At 48.3% G+C, this 16,541-nt stretch overlaps 1 protein-coding gene across 3 annotated transcripts in view; it reads left to right on the top strand.

Annotated features, from left to right (window-relative positions):
* Positions 1–16,541, top strand: part of mrpl23 (mitochondrial ribosomal protein L23) — a 65,359-nt gene that overhangs the window by 8,805 nt on the left and 40,013 nt on the right. For 2 of the 3 annotated variants that reach the window (XM_072518921.1, XM_072518922.1), the window contains exons 2-4: positions 5,172–5,294; positions 6,510–6,592; positions 8,884–8,957. In XM_072518921.1, coding sequence (XP_072375022.1) covers positions 5,172–5,294; positions 6,510–6,592; positions 8,884–8,957 — 280 coding nt within the window. Of the gene's footprint in view, positions 1–5,171; positions 5,307–6,509; positions 6,593–8,883; positions 8,958–16,541 lie in introns of those variants that run through there. The other variant, XM_072518923.1, reaches the window with a different exon arrangement.

Genomic DNA, 16,541 nt, shown 5'->3' on the forward strand with positions numbered 1-16,541 from the left:
CCAGATACTCCCTGAAAGAATGCTAACCCAATTCTAGTTTTCGAGCCTGTAGAGCTCAGTTGACTTGCTAATGGCTGATGTCAGGAGACCTGTGCTATTTGATTCCATACTTTGGATGTAAGGGATTTGTAGCTGGGGGATAGAGCACCTTCTGGCAGAAAAATGTTAATGTTTGCAATATAAAAATTACTCTTCAAAGTGGGACAGATGAGATGTGTATGGTTATGTGGATGGTGGTGTATGTGGCTCTCTGACTCTCTGCTCTGACTTGCTGGTGGAATGAATTAAATTAAAGCAATACTGCGTTATGTGTGGAGATGTAGAACCATTTATGCTCTTGGCGCTGTAAAAATTTGAACTTTCCTGGTGCACTATTTGTGAGGTTTTTGTTTTAAAGCTGATAACTTTTCTGTCAGCTGGATTGATGGCATAAAAATATTACACTAATCATTTGCAGTCTTTCCCGTAACTCTGAACTAACTGAATTAGGATTAGTTGTGAGTGCCTGGAATGAGTAATTAGTAAAGCTCTTTAACATCAGTCGATATTTTGTTGATAGAAATTAATTTAGTCCCTCAGTAACTTTCAGAGCTATTCTGTCTTCTCTTCCCCCCATGTTCCTCTCTTTTAAGTGAAAAATGGACGTTGAAGTTAATTAAACAAGGATTCACTTTTTTTTAAACAAAGGGACCAGATGGTGAGGCCATTGCTGCAAATGGAAGATTGCCAACAAAAGCACTTTGTCTGCCAACTGTTCTGAATTAAACTGTATGTGAACTGAACCCAACGGGTCTCGGCATGTCCTGTAATGTAACTAGAACTGGGCTTGTGCTCTCCATTCACAGTGTATCTAATCTGCACCCTTCTTGAGCCATACTTGGGTCATCCATACACCTGGCAATGAAGGTGAAACTAAAAAATGCACCACCACAAGCTGTGATCTTGACTGCGCCTGAAAAGGTGGTGCAAATGGATTCGCTAGTAACTTGAGGGAATTGGATAAATATTTGAAGGATAAATGTTTGAAAAGAAAAGCGTGCAGGGTTCCATGGACTTCTGACAGTGTGGAAGGGAGGCCATTCGGCCCATCGAGTCTGCACCGACCCTCCGAAAGAGCACCCCGACCTAGGCACTGTTGTTTCACAGCTCCAGGGTTCCAGGTTCGATTCCCAGCTTGGGTCACTGGTCTGTTCTCCCCGTGTGTGCGTGGGTTTCCTCCAGTGCTCTGGTTTCCCTCCCACAGTCTAAAGATGTGCAGGTTAGGTGGATTGGCCATGATTAATTGCCCTTCGTGTTGAAAAAGGTTAGGTGGGGTTACGGGGATGGAGTGGAGGTGTGGGCTTGTGTAGGGTGCTCTTTCCAAGGGCCGGTGCAGACTCGATGGGCCAAATGGCCTCCTTCTGCACTGTAAATTCTATGATAACATGTTAAACATCAGATGGATGACATCACTCCGGCCCCACAAAAGACCAAACTTAAATTTTTGGCTTCAGTCTGGTAGCGTGGCCAAGAGGTCTAAGGTGCTGTATTAAGGCTCTAGTCTCTGTAGGGGGATTGTTTTGAATCATTAGGGGCAGCATGGTGTGCACAGTGGTTAGCACTGATGCCGCACAGTGCCAGGTTCGATTCCACCCATGGGTGACTGTGCGGCGTTTGCACGTTTTCCCCGTGTCTGCATGGGTTTCCGCCGGGGGATAGGGCAGCGTGTGGGCCTTGGTAGGGTGCTCTTTTGGAGGGCTGGTGCAGACTCGATGGGCCGAATGGCCTCACTGTAGGGATTGTATGATGTGGCCATTGTTGGCAAGGCCAATCTGTTGTCCATGTCTAATTATGCTTGAATAGGTGGCAGTAAGCTACTGCCTTGAACTACTGCAGTCCATTTAGTGTAGGTACACCCACGTTGCTCGAAGTTTGATGCAGCTAAGTGGCTTGCTGGACTTCGTCAGAGGGCACTCAACCATATTGCTGTGTGCCTGGAGTCACAGACCAGGTAAAGATGCAGATTTTCTCCTCGTAAGGATATTAGTGAACCAGATAGGTTTTTATGACAATCAACAATGGTGTCATGGGCACCATTACTGAGAATAACAGATTTTTATTTTTATTTATTTTCAAAAGAAATTTAGGGTACCCAATTCTTTTTTTTTTCCAATTAAGGGACAATTTAGTGTGGTCAATTCACACACCTGCACATCTTTGGGTTGTGGGGGTGAGACCCGGGGAGAATGTGCAAACTCCACATGGACAGTGACCCGGGGCCGGGATCGAACCCGGGTCCTCGGTGCCGTGAGCCAGCAGTGCTAACCACTGCGCCACCATGCTGGCCCCAAGATTTTTACTTTTACTTTCACTTAAATTCCACCAGCTGCTGTGGTGGGATTTGAACTCGTGCCCCCAGAGCATTAGCCTGAGCCTCTGGATTACTAGTCCGGCGACATTATCACTGCACCACTGTCCTTCCACGTTTGTGTTTATATAGCCCCCGTCACAATCTTAGATGTACCAGAGCACTTTACATCCAATGAAGTCATTCTGAAGTACCGTCACTGTTGTGATCGAAGACATGTGGCTTCTAATTTACGAACAGCAATGCCCCCAAAACAATTCAATTTATGATGAGGTCATCCGTTTTAGTTACGTTGAATGGAGGCTAGCTATTAGACAGGATGCTGGAGGCAACCTCTGTGCTCTTAACTAATCTAGCATTCTGTGCTTTTCCTGTCAGTGTTTAGTGTAATTGACTAATCTGTATGTGTTATATTGTGTGTTGGAATGAGGAAGATGATCTTGATTTAAGATTAGTTTACTAATTTAAACATTCCACTTTGCACCTTACAGAGATTGATTGACTTGATCCTGCAGGCGCTCTAATTGGTTCAGTTAAAGTCAAAGTTCTTTGGTTCGACCAAGGTGGTCTTCAGAGTCAATTCAAATGCAAAAAGAACACAGCGCCGAGGACCTGGGGTTGATCCTGGCCCCGGGTCACTGTCCGTGTGGAGTTTGCACATTCTCCCCGTGTCTGCGTGGGTCAGGGGAGAGAAGTTGATTGGACATATTTTTGTCTTGGAGGGAGAAGTTACTATAAATGGGATAAGTAAGGAGGGTGAAGGTAAACTGTAGGCAAGGGTAATGGGTGGGAAATAATTAAAAAAGAAAAAAAAATCTTTATTGTCACAAGTAGGCATACGTTAACACCGCAATGAAGTTAATGTGAAAATCCCCTAGTCACCACACTATGGCACCTGTTCGGGTACACAGGAAAAATTTAGAATGTCCAATTCACCAAACAGCACGTCTTTCAAGACTTGTGGGAGGAAACCGGAGCACCCGGAGGAAACCCACACAGACACCGGGAGAACGTGCAGACTCCATACAGACAGTGACCCAAGCTGGGAATCATAGATTATCATAGAATTTACAGTGCAGAAGGAGGCCATTCGGCCCATCGAGTCTGCACCGGCTCTTGGAAAGAGCACCCTACCCAAGGTCAACACCTCCACCCTACCCCCATAACCCAGTAACCCCACCCAACACTTTGGGCAATTTTGGACACTAAGGGCAATTTATCATGGCCAATCCACCTAACCTGCACATCTTTGGACTGTGGGAGGAAACCAGAGTACCCGGAGGAAACCCACGCACACACGGGGAGGATGTGCAGACTCCGCACAGACAGTGACCCAAGCCGGAATCGAACCTGGCTACTTGGTGCTGTGAAGCAACAGTGTTAACCACTGTACTACTGTGCTCCAAAAGTGCTGGGGATAGGTTTGGAATGAGAAATCCTTTTGGGTAGAGGGGATGAAGGGATCAAAATCTTGCTCAGGGGGAGGAATATTTTGGCTGAAACCTCAGGTCTGATCTGAAATCAGAGGCAAATTCAAATGCCAAATTGTTGCTGGGCAGGGCAAACTGTTCAGTGGGAATCTCAATCCAGTTTGCTTCAGAGTCAGTTCAGCTTTGACACGGTTTACAAACCAAAGTTCGGTCTCGGCAAAACTGGCACCACTTCACTAACTGTAAATTAGTTAGGCAAATACAGTGTGAATGGATGAATCTGGTTCCCTCTCCACAATATATTACAAATATGTAATCTAATGGATTTCCTGTGGGATTTAGCCGCAGGTCAAAGGAAATGCATGACTGCTAACTTATGAATGTATAATAGTCTGTCTACCTTTCAGTTGTGGTCTTCTACACATTGTTTTGTGTTTTTATTTTCAATTTAGCTGCAAGGTGTTGGGTGCATGAGGTGGCAGTAAAGGAAACCTCCAGGACACAAAGATTTCCATCATGAGGCATGGAATAAATGCAGCCTGTTACTGCTTAATGGTCCCCTTATTCAGCACTCCCATACACACCATTCGTTTTGGTGTTGCACCCATGTGTCCACAACGTTGCTATTCCCACTATCTAACTATGTCCGATCAATTCTCATGCTTCCATTGCTTTATTTTACTCTTCACGTGGCGGGCGGAGTGGTATTGTCGCTTGACTGGTAATCGGGGGACCCAGGGTAATGCTCTGAGGACCCGGGTTCGATTCCCACCACGGCAGATAGTGAAATTTGAATTCTATAAAATAAAAATCTGGAATTAAAAGTCTAATGATGACCATGAAACCATTGTTGATTGTCGTAAAATCCCATCTGGTTTGCTAATATCCTTTAGGGAAGGAAATCTGCCATCCTTGCCTGGTCTGGCCTACATGTGACTCCAGATCCACAGCAATGTGGTTGGCACTTAAATGCCCTCAGGCCCGGCTAGCGATGCCCACATCCCATGAACGAATAAAAAAATACATATACAAGGAAGTCTAAAATTGTTGTCTACTTCACTTTAACTTAAACATGTTTTGCTCCTCCAGACCCTGTCATTTAGTGACATGTGCCTGTCTAACCATGTCTTGTCTCTAGCTGGTGCTCTCCTGTTGCAAACCCACAGCTTGTTTTGGAAGCCAATTGTACTCCCTTGCAGAGTGGGAGCAGGTTCAGGATGAAGGTTGAAGAATGGGTTCAGGTCCACACTGGTAAATGTGCAGCTGGAAGAGTAATTTTTGAACAAGGATTGTGTGCATCTGCAAGATCTTTTAATATACAAATTCCATGGTACCATTGTTCAGTGTTATTTATATATGTATATATTTAAATGTTATCTCTCATTTCCCTACAGCTATCCGTTATATCAACTTGGGAACCCTCAGCTGCGGATATTTCGAACCAACTTTTTTATGACCCTAGTAAGGCCTGGAAGGGAGCAGCCAGAGAATACAGTCCAGTTCAGGATTCCGATGGAGTAAGTAGGAAGGTATAGAAATGAACTTGGCAAAACTGAGGGATATTAGGACTTTAAGCGAAATCAAGTGACGCTTTGGCATCAGTATTCTGTCTGGTTTCCCGGCCCTCCTGAATTGAGAGGGTGCTAGCTTCTAAGGAATGTGACACTGGACCCAGTGGCTGTTCTGATTTATTGGGCTGATTACACCTGAATTGTTTGGAAATCCTGAGACACCTGTACAAAAGCAGTCATCTTGATGGTTAAAATGTGTGTGTTTTCAGGCATTTCGCTTCCATTGTGTACAGTACTGGTTTCTTCCTCTAGAGGCCCTGAGTGAGCTTTAGATATTTCTGAATTTGAAAGCAGGAAAGTCTAAGCTTCAGTTCATGGCAGTTTGATACTGGAAGCCACTGTGGAGGACCTTGGCTCAAAGCTTTTTGCCATTAAGTTATTGTTATGGGCCAGGGTTTATAGAACCCCAAAGTGTATCATGGAGTTCACCTGACCCACAACTTTTAATAGATTGTGGTATGGGGAGCACACGGCCCACTCTACAGGTGTGGTACAGCAGAAATGGAAAAGTATTTTTTAAAGCAAAACAGTGTTTATTCTATGAACTAATCTAATTAGTTCATAGAACACATTAACCTTTTTAGAACATACAGTGAACACCTTAGCAACCATTAATTCAAATACAACCCCCAAAGAATACAACACTAAGTAATCCTTTAAGCTTTCCTTTTAACATCCATAAGACTTAAAACACCTTTTACCAGAAGCACATCATGTTAAAGTCACTACTGTTATTGGTTTTACATCACCAGGATCGATTTACAGTCTTTAGATTATAGAGAGAGACTCTAATACACCTTCTGGCTGTGACTGCAGCTCTCCAGCTCTGAAAACGAAACTAAAACACACTCTGCCGCAAACAGCCTAAAACGAAAGTAAAAAAGCTGACAGACAGCCCAGCTCCACGCACACTCTGACATCACTGCAGTAACATGAGCAACCAAACATTTCTTAAAGCGACATTCTCATGACATTATTATGACACTGCAACCAGTAGTTTGTTGGCAGTCAACCACTAACTTGTCACTGATTGTCAAAGCTGTGAAGCTGTGGGTTACATAATGGTCAGACTCTGATTCATAGGTGTGCAAAAATATTTGGCCGTTTCTTTATGCGCGCATTAATAAAAGTTGTCTTTTATTTCTAACCTGTGTTTTACAGGATGACAAAATTCGATGTGAAGAATTACCTGCAGAGCATCTATAGTGTCCCAGTGGCTGCTGTGAGGACCAGGATACAATACTGTAAGTAATTGCCCGAAACTGGTTAAAAGCACAGCCTGCATGCTGTTACAATGAACCTTGCTTAAACATTGGCCACAAGTCACACCATTTGCTTTCGAATGAACCAAGCTTTGTCATGTTGCTTGTATCTTTGTTTTTCTAGGTGAGTGAGCTAGTGTTTGGGACAAAAGGTTCGGTAGGGATGAGACATTACAACTTGGCGTCATCCACTTTATTATCCAAGTTCCTAAAACTCTTTTTCAGTTCGAGTCACAGGATAGAAATCAGGAGTGAAACCCCTCCTGTTTTTTACCTCCTTATGCCAGGATGCAGAAGTCAATGTGCGGCATGATAGCACATTGGTCAGCACTGTTGCTTCACAGTGCCAGGGTCCCAGGTTCAATTCCTGGCTTAGGTTAATGTCTTTGCGGCGTCTGTACGTTTCCCCCGTGTCTGCATGGGTTTCCTCCGGGTGCTCCGGTTTCCTCCCACAAGTCCCTAAAAACGTGCTTGTTAGGTGAATTGGGCATTCTGAATTCTCCCTCTGTGTACCCGAACAGGTGCCGGAGTGATCCGACTAGGGAATTTTCACAGTAACTTCATTATTTGTGACACCAATAAAGACTATTATTGTAACTTGATACATCTGAAATACTGTGAAGAGATTTGGTCCCCTTATCTAAAGTATGATTGGAGGCAGTTCAGAGAAGATTCATTAGGTTTATCCTGCATATGGAAGAATTTTCTTATGAGGAGAGGTTAAATATGTTGGGCCTGTACTCTTTGGAGTTCAGAAGAATGAGCGACAACCTTATTGAGACATACAGGATTCTCCGGGGGCTTGACAGGGTAAACGTTGAGAGAGTTTCCTCTTGTGGGAGAGTAAGACCAGAGGGCATAATCTCAGAGTAAGCACTTGCCCATTTAAAACAGAGATGAGGTGGAATTTCTTCTCTGAGGGTGGTGAATCTGTGGCATTCTCTACCACAGAGAGCTGTAGAGGCTGAGTTGTTAAGTGTGTTCAAGACTGAGATAGACATTTTTATTCAGTAAGGGAATTGAGGGTTATGGGAATAAGGTGGGAATGTGAAGTTCAGAATTATATCAGATCAACCATGATCTCAATGAATGGCAGAGCAGACTCGATGGGCCGAATGGCCTACTTCTGCTCCTACGCCTTATAGGTTAGGGATTGAATCTGATATCCTGCTCTGTATAGTTTAGTTCCACTTTGGGATGTGAATTTGCTTTAGGAGCTGTAGAAGGAGTTTTTTTATTCCTCCTGTGTCAGAGTATGAATATCTTTAAGTAGTTTAATGTTGAGGAAAGAGGGACGGTAATTTCAGAACATTATATGGAGCAAACTGTTTAGTTCGAACCTGTATCATTGAAGATATTCAAAAATAATGTTTGCATAAATTTTCCTGTAGGGTACTTAAGGTTTCTTGTGAAGGGTGCCTCTTGGTGGTTAGTGAAGTGTCCCTGTTTTTATTTTAAGTGAAGAATGGCGGCATATTTGAAGACTTCACTGTTCTGTCAGAATTTTAGTGACGTTTGGCTAATGATGATGGCTGGGCAGTCTGGAGCTGGGGGTATGAAGAAAAGAAAACAAGTGGTTTAAGTACTGAATAAAAGTGAGACTGAGGAAAAAGCACCCTTGTTGAATTGTAGAAGACTGGAGGATGGTGGGTGTAAAGCGATATTGTTGAGGTTGGTAATATAAGGAAAGGGAGTAAGAATTCCCAAGATTCGCCTGTTGGTGAGAGAAGAGGTCGGAGGGGTCGGAGAAGTATAAGGGAGACAGGACAAACAGATTGTGATGGGCATCTAAGTGTTTGGTGTCACAAGGTAGTTTAAGTTGACCACTGGCAAGTTTGTCTGGAAGAACAGAAACTGGATGATGGCGATAAAGTGGAGGAGAACCTGAGGAGGGCAACATATTTAGTGTGGCAGTGACAAAGATGCAGTCGATTTGGGCAGCGTGGTAGAAAGCACACTATAACACTTTTTTTTTTGAAAAAATTTCAGAGTATCCAATTCATTTTTTCCAATTAAGGGGCAATTTAGCGTGTCCAATCCACCTACCCTGCACATCTTTGGGTTGTGGGGGCGAAACCCACGCAAACACGGGGAAGAATGTGCAACCTCCACACAGAGCTGGGATTGAACCTGGGACCTCGGCGCCATGAGGCAGCAGTGCTAACCACTGTGCCGCCGTCCTGCCCTTGCTGTGTAACACTTATAACTTCTCTTCAAATACACTGAATATCTTTAAATATATATTACTCATAGTCACTCAAACTGTTGTTTAGGTACTAACAAGAAGAGAAATCATAAGAATCAGAGAGTGAAGCGTCCTGATTATAAGGCCGCCTATGTTCAGCTGGTAAGTGCAAGCCAATTTCTTTCTACCTTATTCGCAATTGCTCTCAAGTAATGTCATGATTAGCTCCTCTTCTTTTTTGACTTAAGTTACAACTCCCTTGGTTAATTGCCAATGTTCAGATTAAATGGTTACTGTACATGACGGCAGCTTTGTTACTTGATAATGAAAAGATATTTTGTGTACTCCTTTAGGAGCAAACAGATTTACTGTAATTTCCTGGAATTCTTTCCCTTCCATCCTTTGATGCAATGATATAAATTATTAAATAAAGGTATTCCAGTGCCAACTTTCATTTTACTTATCATCATAATAATCTTTATTAGTGTCACAAGTAGGTTTACATTAACACTGCAATGAAGTTACTGTGAAAATCTCCTAGTTACCACACTCCGGCGCCTGTTCGGGTACACTGAGGGAGACTTCAGAATATCCAATTCGCCTAACAAGCACGCCTTTCGGGACTTGTGGGAGGGAACCGGAGCACCCGGATGAAACCCACGCAGACATTGGGAGAACGTGCAGACTCCTCACAGACAGTGACCCAAGCCGGGAATCGAACCAGGGTCCCTGGCGCTGTGAAGCAACAGTGCTAACCACTGTGTCACCGTGAAAGGAACTAAGTTTGTGGTTTTATTATCTAAGGCTGCACCCTGTGCTATGGTGGTGCTTGGAATTTGTTTTAAAATGCTTCACTGATGCAAATTCTTTCTTGCCAGTGTTTGTGGATTTGGGTCTTGCCAACACCTTTTGGAGAGGAGGGTTCATTGCAAGACATTTCTGTTTGTGTGGAAGTGCTTAGATTGCATCCATTGTGAATAAGTGGTTACTGTCATTTATAGTTGACCTCAAAGAATGAAACTAGCACAGACTCCATTCTTCCCTTTGTAATTGAGAGTGACTCAAGGCACTAAGTTTCATTCAGCAGTCTAGACTTCTGAATTTGAGAAAGTCAGGCACCTTTGTGAATTCCCAATAGTGGGTAGCTCTGATGGGATATGTCCCAGAAAAAACTGGGGCGCGATTCTCCACTCCCGCGCCGAAGTGGCTGCGCCGTCGTGAACGCCGTCGAGGTTCACGACGGCGCGAAACGACCCCGATCCCAACCGATTCAAGCCCCGACAATGGGCTAGGATCAGGGCCGCGAGAACCTCGGGGGGAGGGGGGGGGGGGGGGTGCCGCGAAGGCCGCGTCGTCACCGCGCAACGCCCGAATGACCCAGCGCTGCGTCATAAATTGCGCGATCCGCGCACAGAGGACCCGGAGGAGACGAGAGGAGGTGGCTGAGCCCCGAAGAGCCGCACCGAGGTTCCGGGACACGGACCTGGACACCCTGGTGGATGAGGTGCAACGGAGAAGGGACACCCTCTGCCCAAGACGTGGGCATCGCCAGCCATCCAGCGCGGTGAGGCGCGGCTGGCGGGAGGTGGGCACCGCAGTCAGTGCTGTGGGGCAAACCCCCCGGGCGGGGGAGCAATGCCGCATGAAGCTGCATGACCTCACCCGGGCTGCCAGGGTAAGTGCCATGAGGGTGCCCCCAGGCTCCCCCCGCCCCCGGCACGGGGGGGGGAGGGGGGGGGGGGAGTAGGGTGGGGCGGGGGAGTTGGGAGTGTTGGGGTGGACTGGGGCATCAGGGGCGATGTTGGGGGAGTTTGGGAGTGTCACGGTGCCCAACTATCTACTCGACCCACATGAGCCCCGGGACCCCCCCTGGAGGGAAGCCATGGCGTGCTGTCTCCTGAACCAGCAACAATGTTGTCTATATCTGCATGCCCTGATGATCCCCCCCCCCCCGAGGACAAGTCAGCGCACAACCAACGGGAGCGCATGAGAACCGGAGGGGGTTCTCCGGTCCTGCACCCCCTAACTGTTCATGAGCAGAGGGACCTGGACCTCACTGGGGGATCCGCCACCCGGGAGGTCGCGCCATGCCAGGCCGGAGGCGCAGAAGCAAGTGAGAGAACCCTGCATGTCCTCTCCACCTCCAACCCGTCATCGCACCCCTCACACTCTGGCCACTGTACCTCCGATTTCCCCCCCCCCCCCCCCCCCCCCCAACACTCTGGCCACTGCACCCCCGATCCCATCCCCCTCACACTCTGGCCACTGCACCTCCGATCCCCTCCCCCCCTCACACTCTGGCCACTGCACCCCCGATCCCATCCCCCCTCACTCTCTGGCCACTGCACCCCAGATCCCATCCCCCCTCACACTCTGGCCACTGCACCCCAGATCCCATCCCCCCTCACACTCTGGCCACTGCACCCCCGATCCCATCCCCCCTCACACTCTGGCCACTGCACCCCCGATCCCATCCCCCCTCACACTCTGGCCACTGCACCCCCGATCCCATCCCCCCTCACACTCTGGCCACTGCACCCCAGATCCCATCCCCCCTCACACTGTGCACCCACCACCACCATACAATAGGGCCACCGTGTCTAACGAACCCCGAATCTTTTATGTTCCCCAGGGCCATCCGCCGAACCTTCAGGGACGTCTCGCCCAGGAAGCAGCGCAACGCCGCCCACCGCAACTGCACCCAGGGACGCACGCCAGAACCATGCACTCCGGTGGTCACAGCCTTCGTGACGGATATTTCACCACATGCCCGTGGGGTGGCTGGCAGTCGGTCGGACAGGGGGGCAGACCTCACAGTCTGGGACACAGGACCGGGATGCTGAGACCACCGGGACAGACATTAGTGAGGGGCACAGGGTGGACAGTCATGCAGAAGCCCACATCACGGCCACACACCTGCTGGATCGAACTGGAGGTCAAGACGACATGGCCCGCATGGAGCTTGCGCCGGGCCATGAGGGGGACCAGTACACACCAGACTTCTTGACGGATGATGACCTCGAGCTTGCGGCACTGCTGTCTCCCACACTGTTCACCATCACAGAGACACCCACCTCGGTTGGGCATATAAGTGATGAGGCTCCCGGGTCACTGTCTGGTGCGCACCCCACAGCCGAGCCAGTACAGCAGGTGGAGTTTGCAGCAGCCGAGGGGCTGGACGGTCGGAGGGCAGCCCAGCAACCAGCTGCCACTCAGACGGTTCCCGGGTTCCTGGATGTAATTAACCCGCCCGGACAACCGATGCGCATGGACACCCAGGGACTGAGTAACGGGATGAGGGCCATCTTCCAGGACCTGCACACGCAGCTGGAGGAGTCAATCCGCGTCCAGGAGCAGGGAGTGGTGCTGCTCATCGCAGCCACCCAGGCCGACACCGCATGGGTGGCTTTCGCGGTGGAGGCAATGGGTGAAAGGGTTTCAGCCATGGGTCAGGTTCTGCAAGGCGTTGGGCTTCACGTGCAGGCGTCACCCATGGCCCAGGAGCGGGCTGCCCTCTCACAGGCAGCCATCTCACAGAGCCAACACAACATTGCCGCCGCTCTCGAGGCCCTGGCTGAGTCTCACCATGCCATGGCCCGGTCCCAGCAAGCGATGGCACTGTCCCAGCAGTCGGTTGCGGAGAGCATTGACCGCCTGGCGCACGTGATGGATGGCGTCGCGCACTCACAGGTCGAGATCGCACAGACCTTGGCAGGAATGTGGCACTCCCTGGGCCCCGTCTCGGCGAACATTTGGACCGTGGTCGATACCGCTGCAGGCCTCCAGGACTGGCAGCGCCAGGTGTCGGGGGTGCGACGGGGCATGTCTCCGAGCTCATCTCCATCCCACAGTGAGGCCCGGGGGCCACCGGGCTCCCTGAGGGAGGAGGAGGTTCTGGGGCCCGTCCCGGTAGCTCCACCAAGGGACGTCCCGGTAAACACGGCCTCCCCCAGTTCCGTCCCTGGCGCATCTGGTGGGGAGCAGGCAGGTCAGGGTGGCACCAGGCCATCCAGCACCCCCGCAGAGCAGCCTGGCCCATCGAAGCCGGGCCGCCCCAGGAAACGTGTGCCGACGGGGAGCCATGTCGAAGGGCGTAATTCACAGCAGTCCACCTCCACTCCTGCTGTACCATCTGGGAACACACTTAGACGTAGTGGTAGGGCCCGTAAGGCAAAGTCGTTCGGCACGTAAGAAGTTGGCACGGGTGCAGGGCACATTCTAGTTGTAGTGGGTAGGGCACCTATGTTTACCACACGAATAAACGCACTGTTACATTTGACTTGTAAGACTGTGTGCTATGTCCGATGCCAGGGGGCTCGGGAGGGTGCCCGATTGGCGTTGTGGTATACGAGCCGTTCAAGGTCTGTTCCGGATGTGCTGACCCTTTCCTCCCCCGCCCCCCATAATCGGACACCGTTGTCCTCGGTACACCGACGCCAGACACCCCACACGGGCATGTGGTGAAATATCCGTCACGAAGGCTGTGACCACCGGAGTGCATGGTTCAGCCATAGCCATAAGTCAGACCTCGGCTGGCGAATCTGAGCTCACAGCTCATCGCAGAGCGGGCTGTCATCATTTAACATGGCATTGTTCACACCCGCTTACCCAATCATCAATGTTGTGCAATCCCGTAGTGCCGCAGTGGTAAGGTGATGTGGAATTGTTGCCGTGAACGCGGTGCGGGGGTGGGGGGGGGCGGGGGTGGGGGGGGGGGGAGGTGGTGGGTGCTGTGCCCGTGTACAGGAGTGACAGTGCAAGTGGCAGTGTTCAGCGAATCCCACCCCCACAGTGCGTTAACCGTGCGGCCACCAACGCGTCGCGTGTCTGCTGTCCGCGGCGGTGCTGTCGCACAGCCTCCTGGACGTAACGAGCAGCCGGGCAGTGTCTGCGTCCTGCGCCCCTCCCCCCACCCTGATGCGCCCCATCATCCTCATCCTCTGCATCCCCATCGGCCTCCAGGCGCTGCGCAACAGTCCGCCCACCTGCTCAGTGCTGGCTGACGACTTTAAAAAGCAGGTGTGAACGGCGACGGTGTGAACTGGGGTCACGCTGTCGGGACTTCGGCCCATCCGGGCCTGAGAATAGCAGGGGTGCTGGAGAATCACCGTTTTGGGTGTCTCGGGCGATTCTCCGGCCTGCGCAGCGCGGAGCTCGACGGGGCCATTCGCGGGAGGGCATCGGACCGGCATCGCGGGAAATTTTGGCGGCCCAGGCGATTCTCCCAACCGGCGCGGGAGTGGAGAATTGCGCCCCTGATCTTTGGAATATATTGCATAAAAGTGCAATGCTGCAGAGCACTGGGTTTTAATTCATTCCAAAATGTTTCCAGAAGATGGATGATTAGTGCATCACTCACTGTGTTCGATAGTAATTGGGTGAAGCAGTTCTGGTTAATATTCTGTTGTTCCTGGACAGACGTGGCAGCTAAAACTTAATCAGAGAAGCGTGAGGTGATACATTTTAGGATGGAGAATAAGGAGAGACAATAGAAAATAAAGGGACTGCAGGAGCAAAGAGACCTGGGGGCATGTGTGCACAAATCGTTGAAGATTGCAGGAAGATTGAGAAAGTTGTTAAGGAGGCACACAGTATCCTGGTCTTTATAAATAGAGGCATAGAGTACAAAAATAACAGTTATGCCGATCCTTTATAACACACAGGTTCAACCTCAGCGAGAGTATTGTGTCCATTCCTGGGCGCCACACTTTAAAAGGAGGTGAGGGTATAAAATTAGAAGGGGCACAGAAAAGATTTACGAGAATGCTTCTAGGAAAGAGAGACTTTAGGTACATGGATAGATTGGAGAACATGGGGTTGTTCACCTGAGAGAAGAGAAGGGTGAGAGGACATTTGATAGAGGTGTTCAAAATCATGAGGGGTCTGGACAGAGTAGATGGGGAGAAACTGTTTCCTTGTCCGAAGGATCGAGAACTAGCAGACACTGATCTAAGGTGAATGTTAAAGAACCAAATAAGAGAAAACGACTTTATGCAGTCAATGGTAATGATTTGGAATGCACTGCAGAGTGTGGTGGAGGCAGATTCAAACCTGGCCTTCAAAAGGAAATTGGATCATTATATGAAGAGAAAAGATGTGCAGGGCTACAGGGAAAAGGCAGGGTGATACCATTAATTGAGTTGTTTCAGAGAGGGGCAGGAGTTTCCTGAGCTGTAACCATTGTATAATCCCTATAGTGTCTGGATTTGAGGGCATTGTTGGAGTAGATGGAGAGAAACTGTTTACGCTGGCAGGAGGGTAGATGACCAGAGGCCATGGATTTAAGATAATTGTCCAGAGAAGCTGAGGAGGGTGGTTAGATGAGAAATGTTTATACACAGCATGTTGTTGTGATCTGGCATGCATTATCAGAAAGGTAGTGGAAGCAGATTGTTATGGGCCAGGGTTTAGAGAACCCCAAAGTGTATCATGGAGTTCACCTGACCCACAACGTTTACTAGATTGTGGTATGGGGAGCACACCGCACACTCTCCAGGTGTGGTACAGCAGAAATTGAAAAGTATTTTTTAAAGCAAAACAATGTTTATTCTATGAACTCAAGTTAACCTTTTTAAAACATAGTGAACATCTTAGCAACCATTAATTCAAATACAGCCCCCAAAGAATACAACACTAAGTAACCCTTTAAGCTTTCCTTTTGACATCCATACAACACCTTTTGACCAGAAGCACATCAGGTTAAAGTCACTACTGTTATTAGTTTTAAATCACCAGGATTGATTTACAGTCTTTAGATTACAGAGAAAGATTCATAGACCTTCTGGCTGTGACTGCAGCCATCCAGCTCTGAAAACGAAACTAAAACACACCCTGCAGCAAACAGCCTAAAACGAAAGTAAAAAGCTGACAGACAGCTCAGCTCCACCCACTGTCTGACATCACTGCAGTAATAAACACCCATTTCTTAAAGGTACTCTCACTACAGATATTTATCTACACACCCATTTCTTAAATGTACATTTCTTAAACACCCATTTCCTAAAGGTACTCTCACATGACACCGCCCCCCAAGAAAGAAAAACCATCAACTTCAAGGTGGTTTCATTTTTCACCTTTTCACTACCCTTTAAGAAATGCACACAGTAAATATACTTTTACGTTTCAAAAAAGAACACGCACAAACAGGTATAATAATATAGTCCATTTTTTTTCCCGTTCTTCTTCCTCCAACTGAAATCCTTCTCGATTGACAGTCTCTTTGAACAAGAAGGTCTCTGCACGATACGTCCATTTCTCTATGTCTCGGCATTTCTCTTTAAAGTCAGATACTTTAGTTCAATCTCATCACAGAGTCCCTTGTAATTCTCCAACACGAGCATTGGTTATCACAGCTTTCAGGCAGTCAAATGCCTGTTGAAAGCCCGCTGTCCATTGAAATTTTTGAGGTTTCTTCAGCAGGTCCCATCAGTGGAGCAATCACACTACAAAAGGTTTGCACAAATGTTCGATCAAATCCACTCATGCCAAGAAATCACATTATTTCCCTTTGTCTCGAGGGTATTGAAAATTCCTCAAGGAAAGTGATTTGGGCTTTTCCAAATTCACTTTTGGCTAGGTTTATCACCTAACCCGCCTCCTGAAGGCGATCAAATAAGTCCATCAGATGTTTTAAATGCTCTTTCCATGTCTGGCTGAAAATTACCAGATCGTCGATGTATACTACACAATTGGGTAATCCTGAAACGACTTTGTTAGTTAACTGTTGAAATGTGGCTGGGGCGCTTT

This window comes from Scyliorhinus torazame, chromosome 10 (genome assembly GCF_047496885.1).
Source record: "Scyliorhinus torazame isolate Kashiwa2021f chromosome 10, sScyTor2.1, whole genome shotgun sequence".
NCBI lineage: Eukaryota > Metazoa > Chordata > Chondrichthyes > Carcharhiniformes > Scyliorhinidae > Scyliorhinus > Scyliorhinus torazame.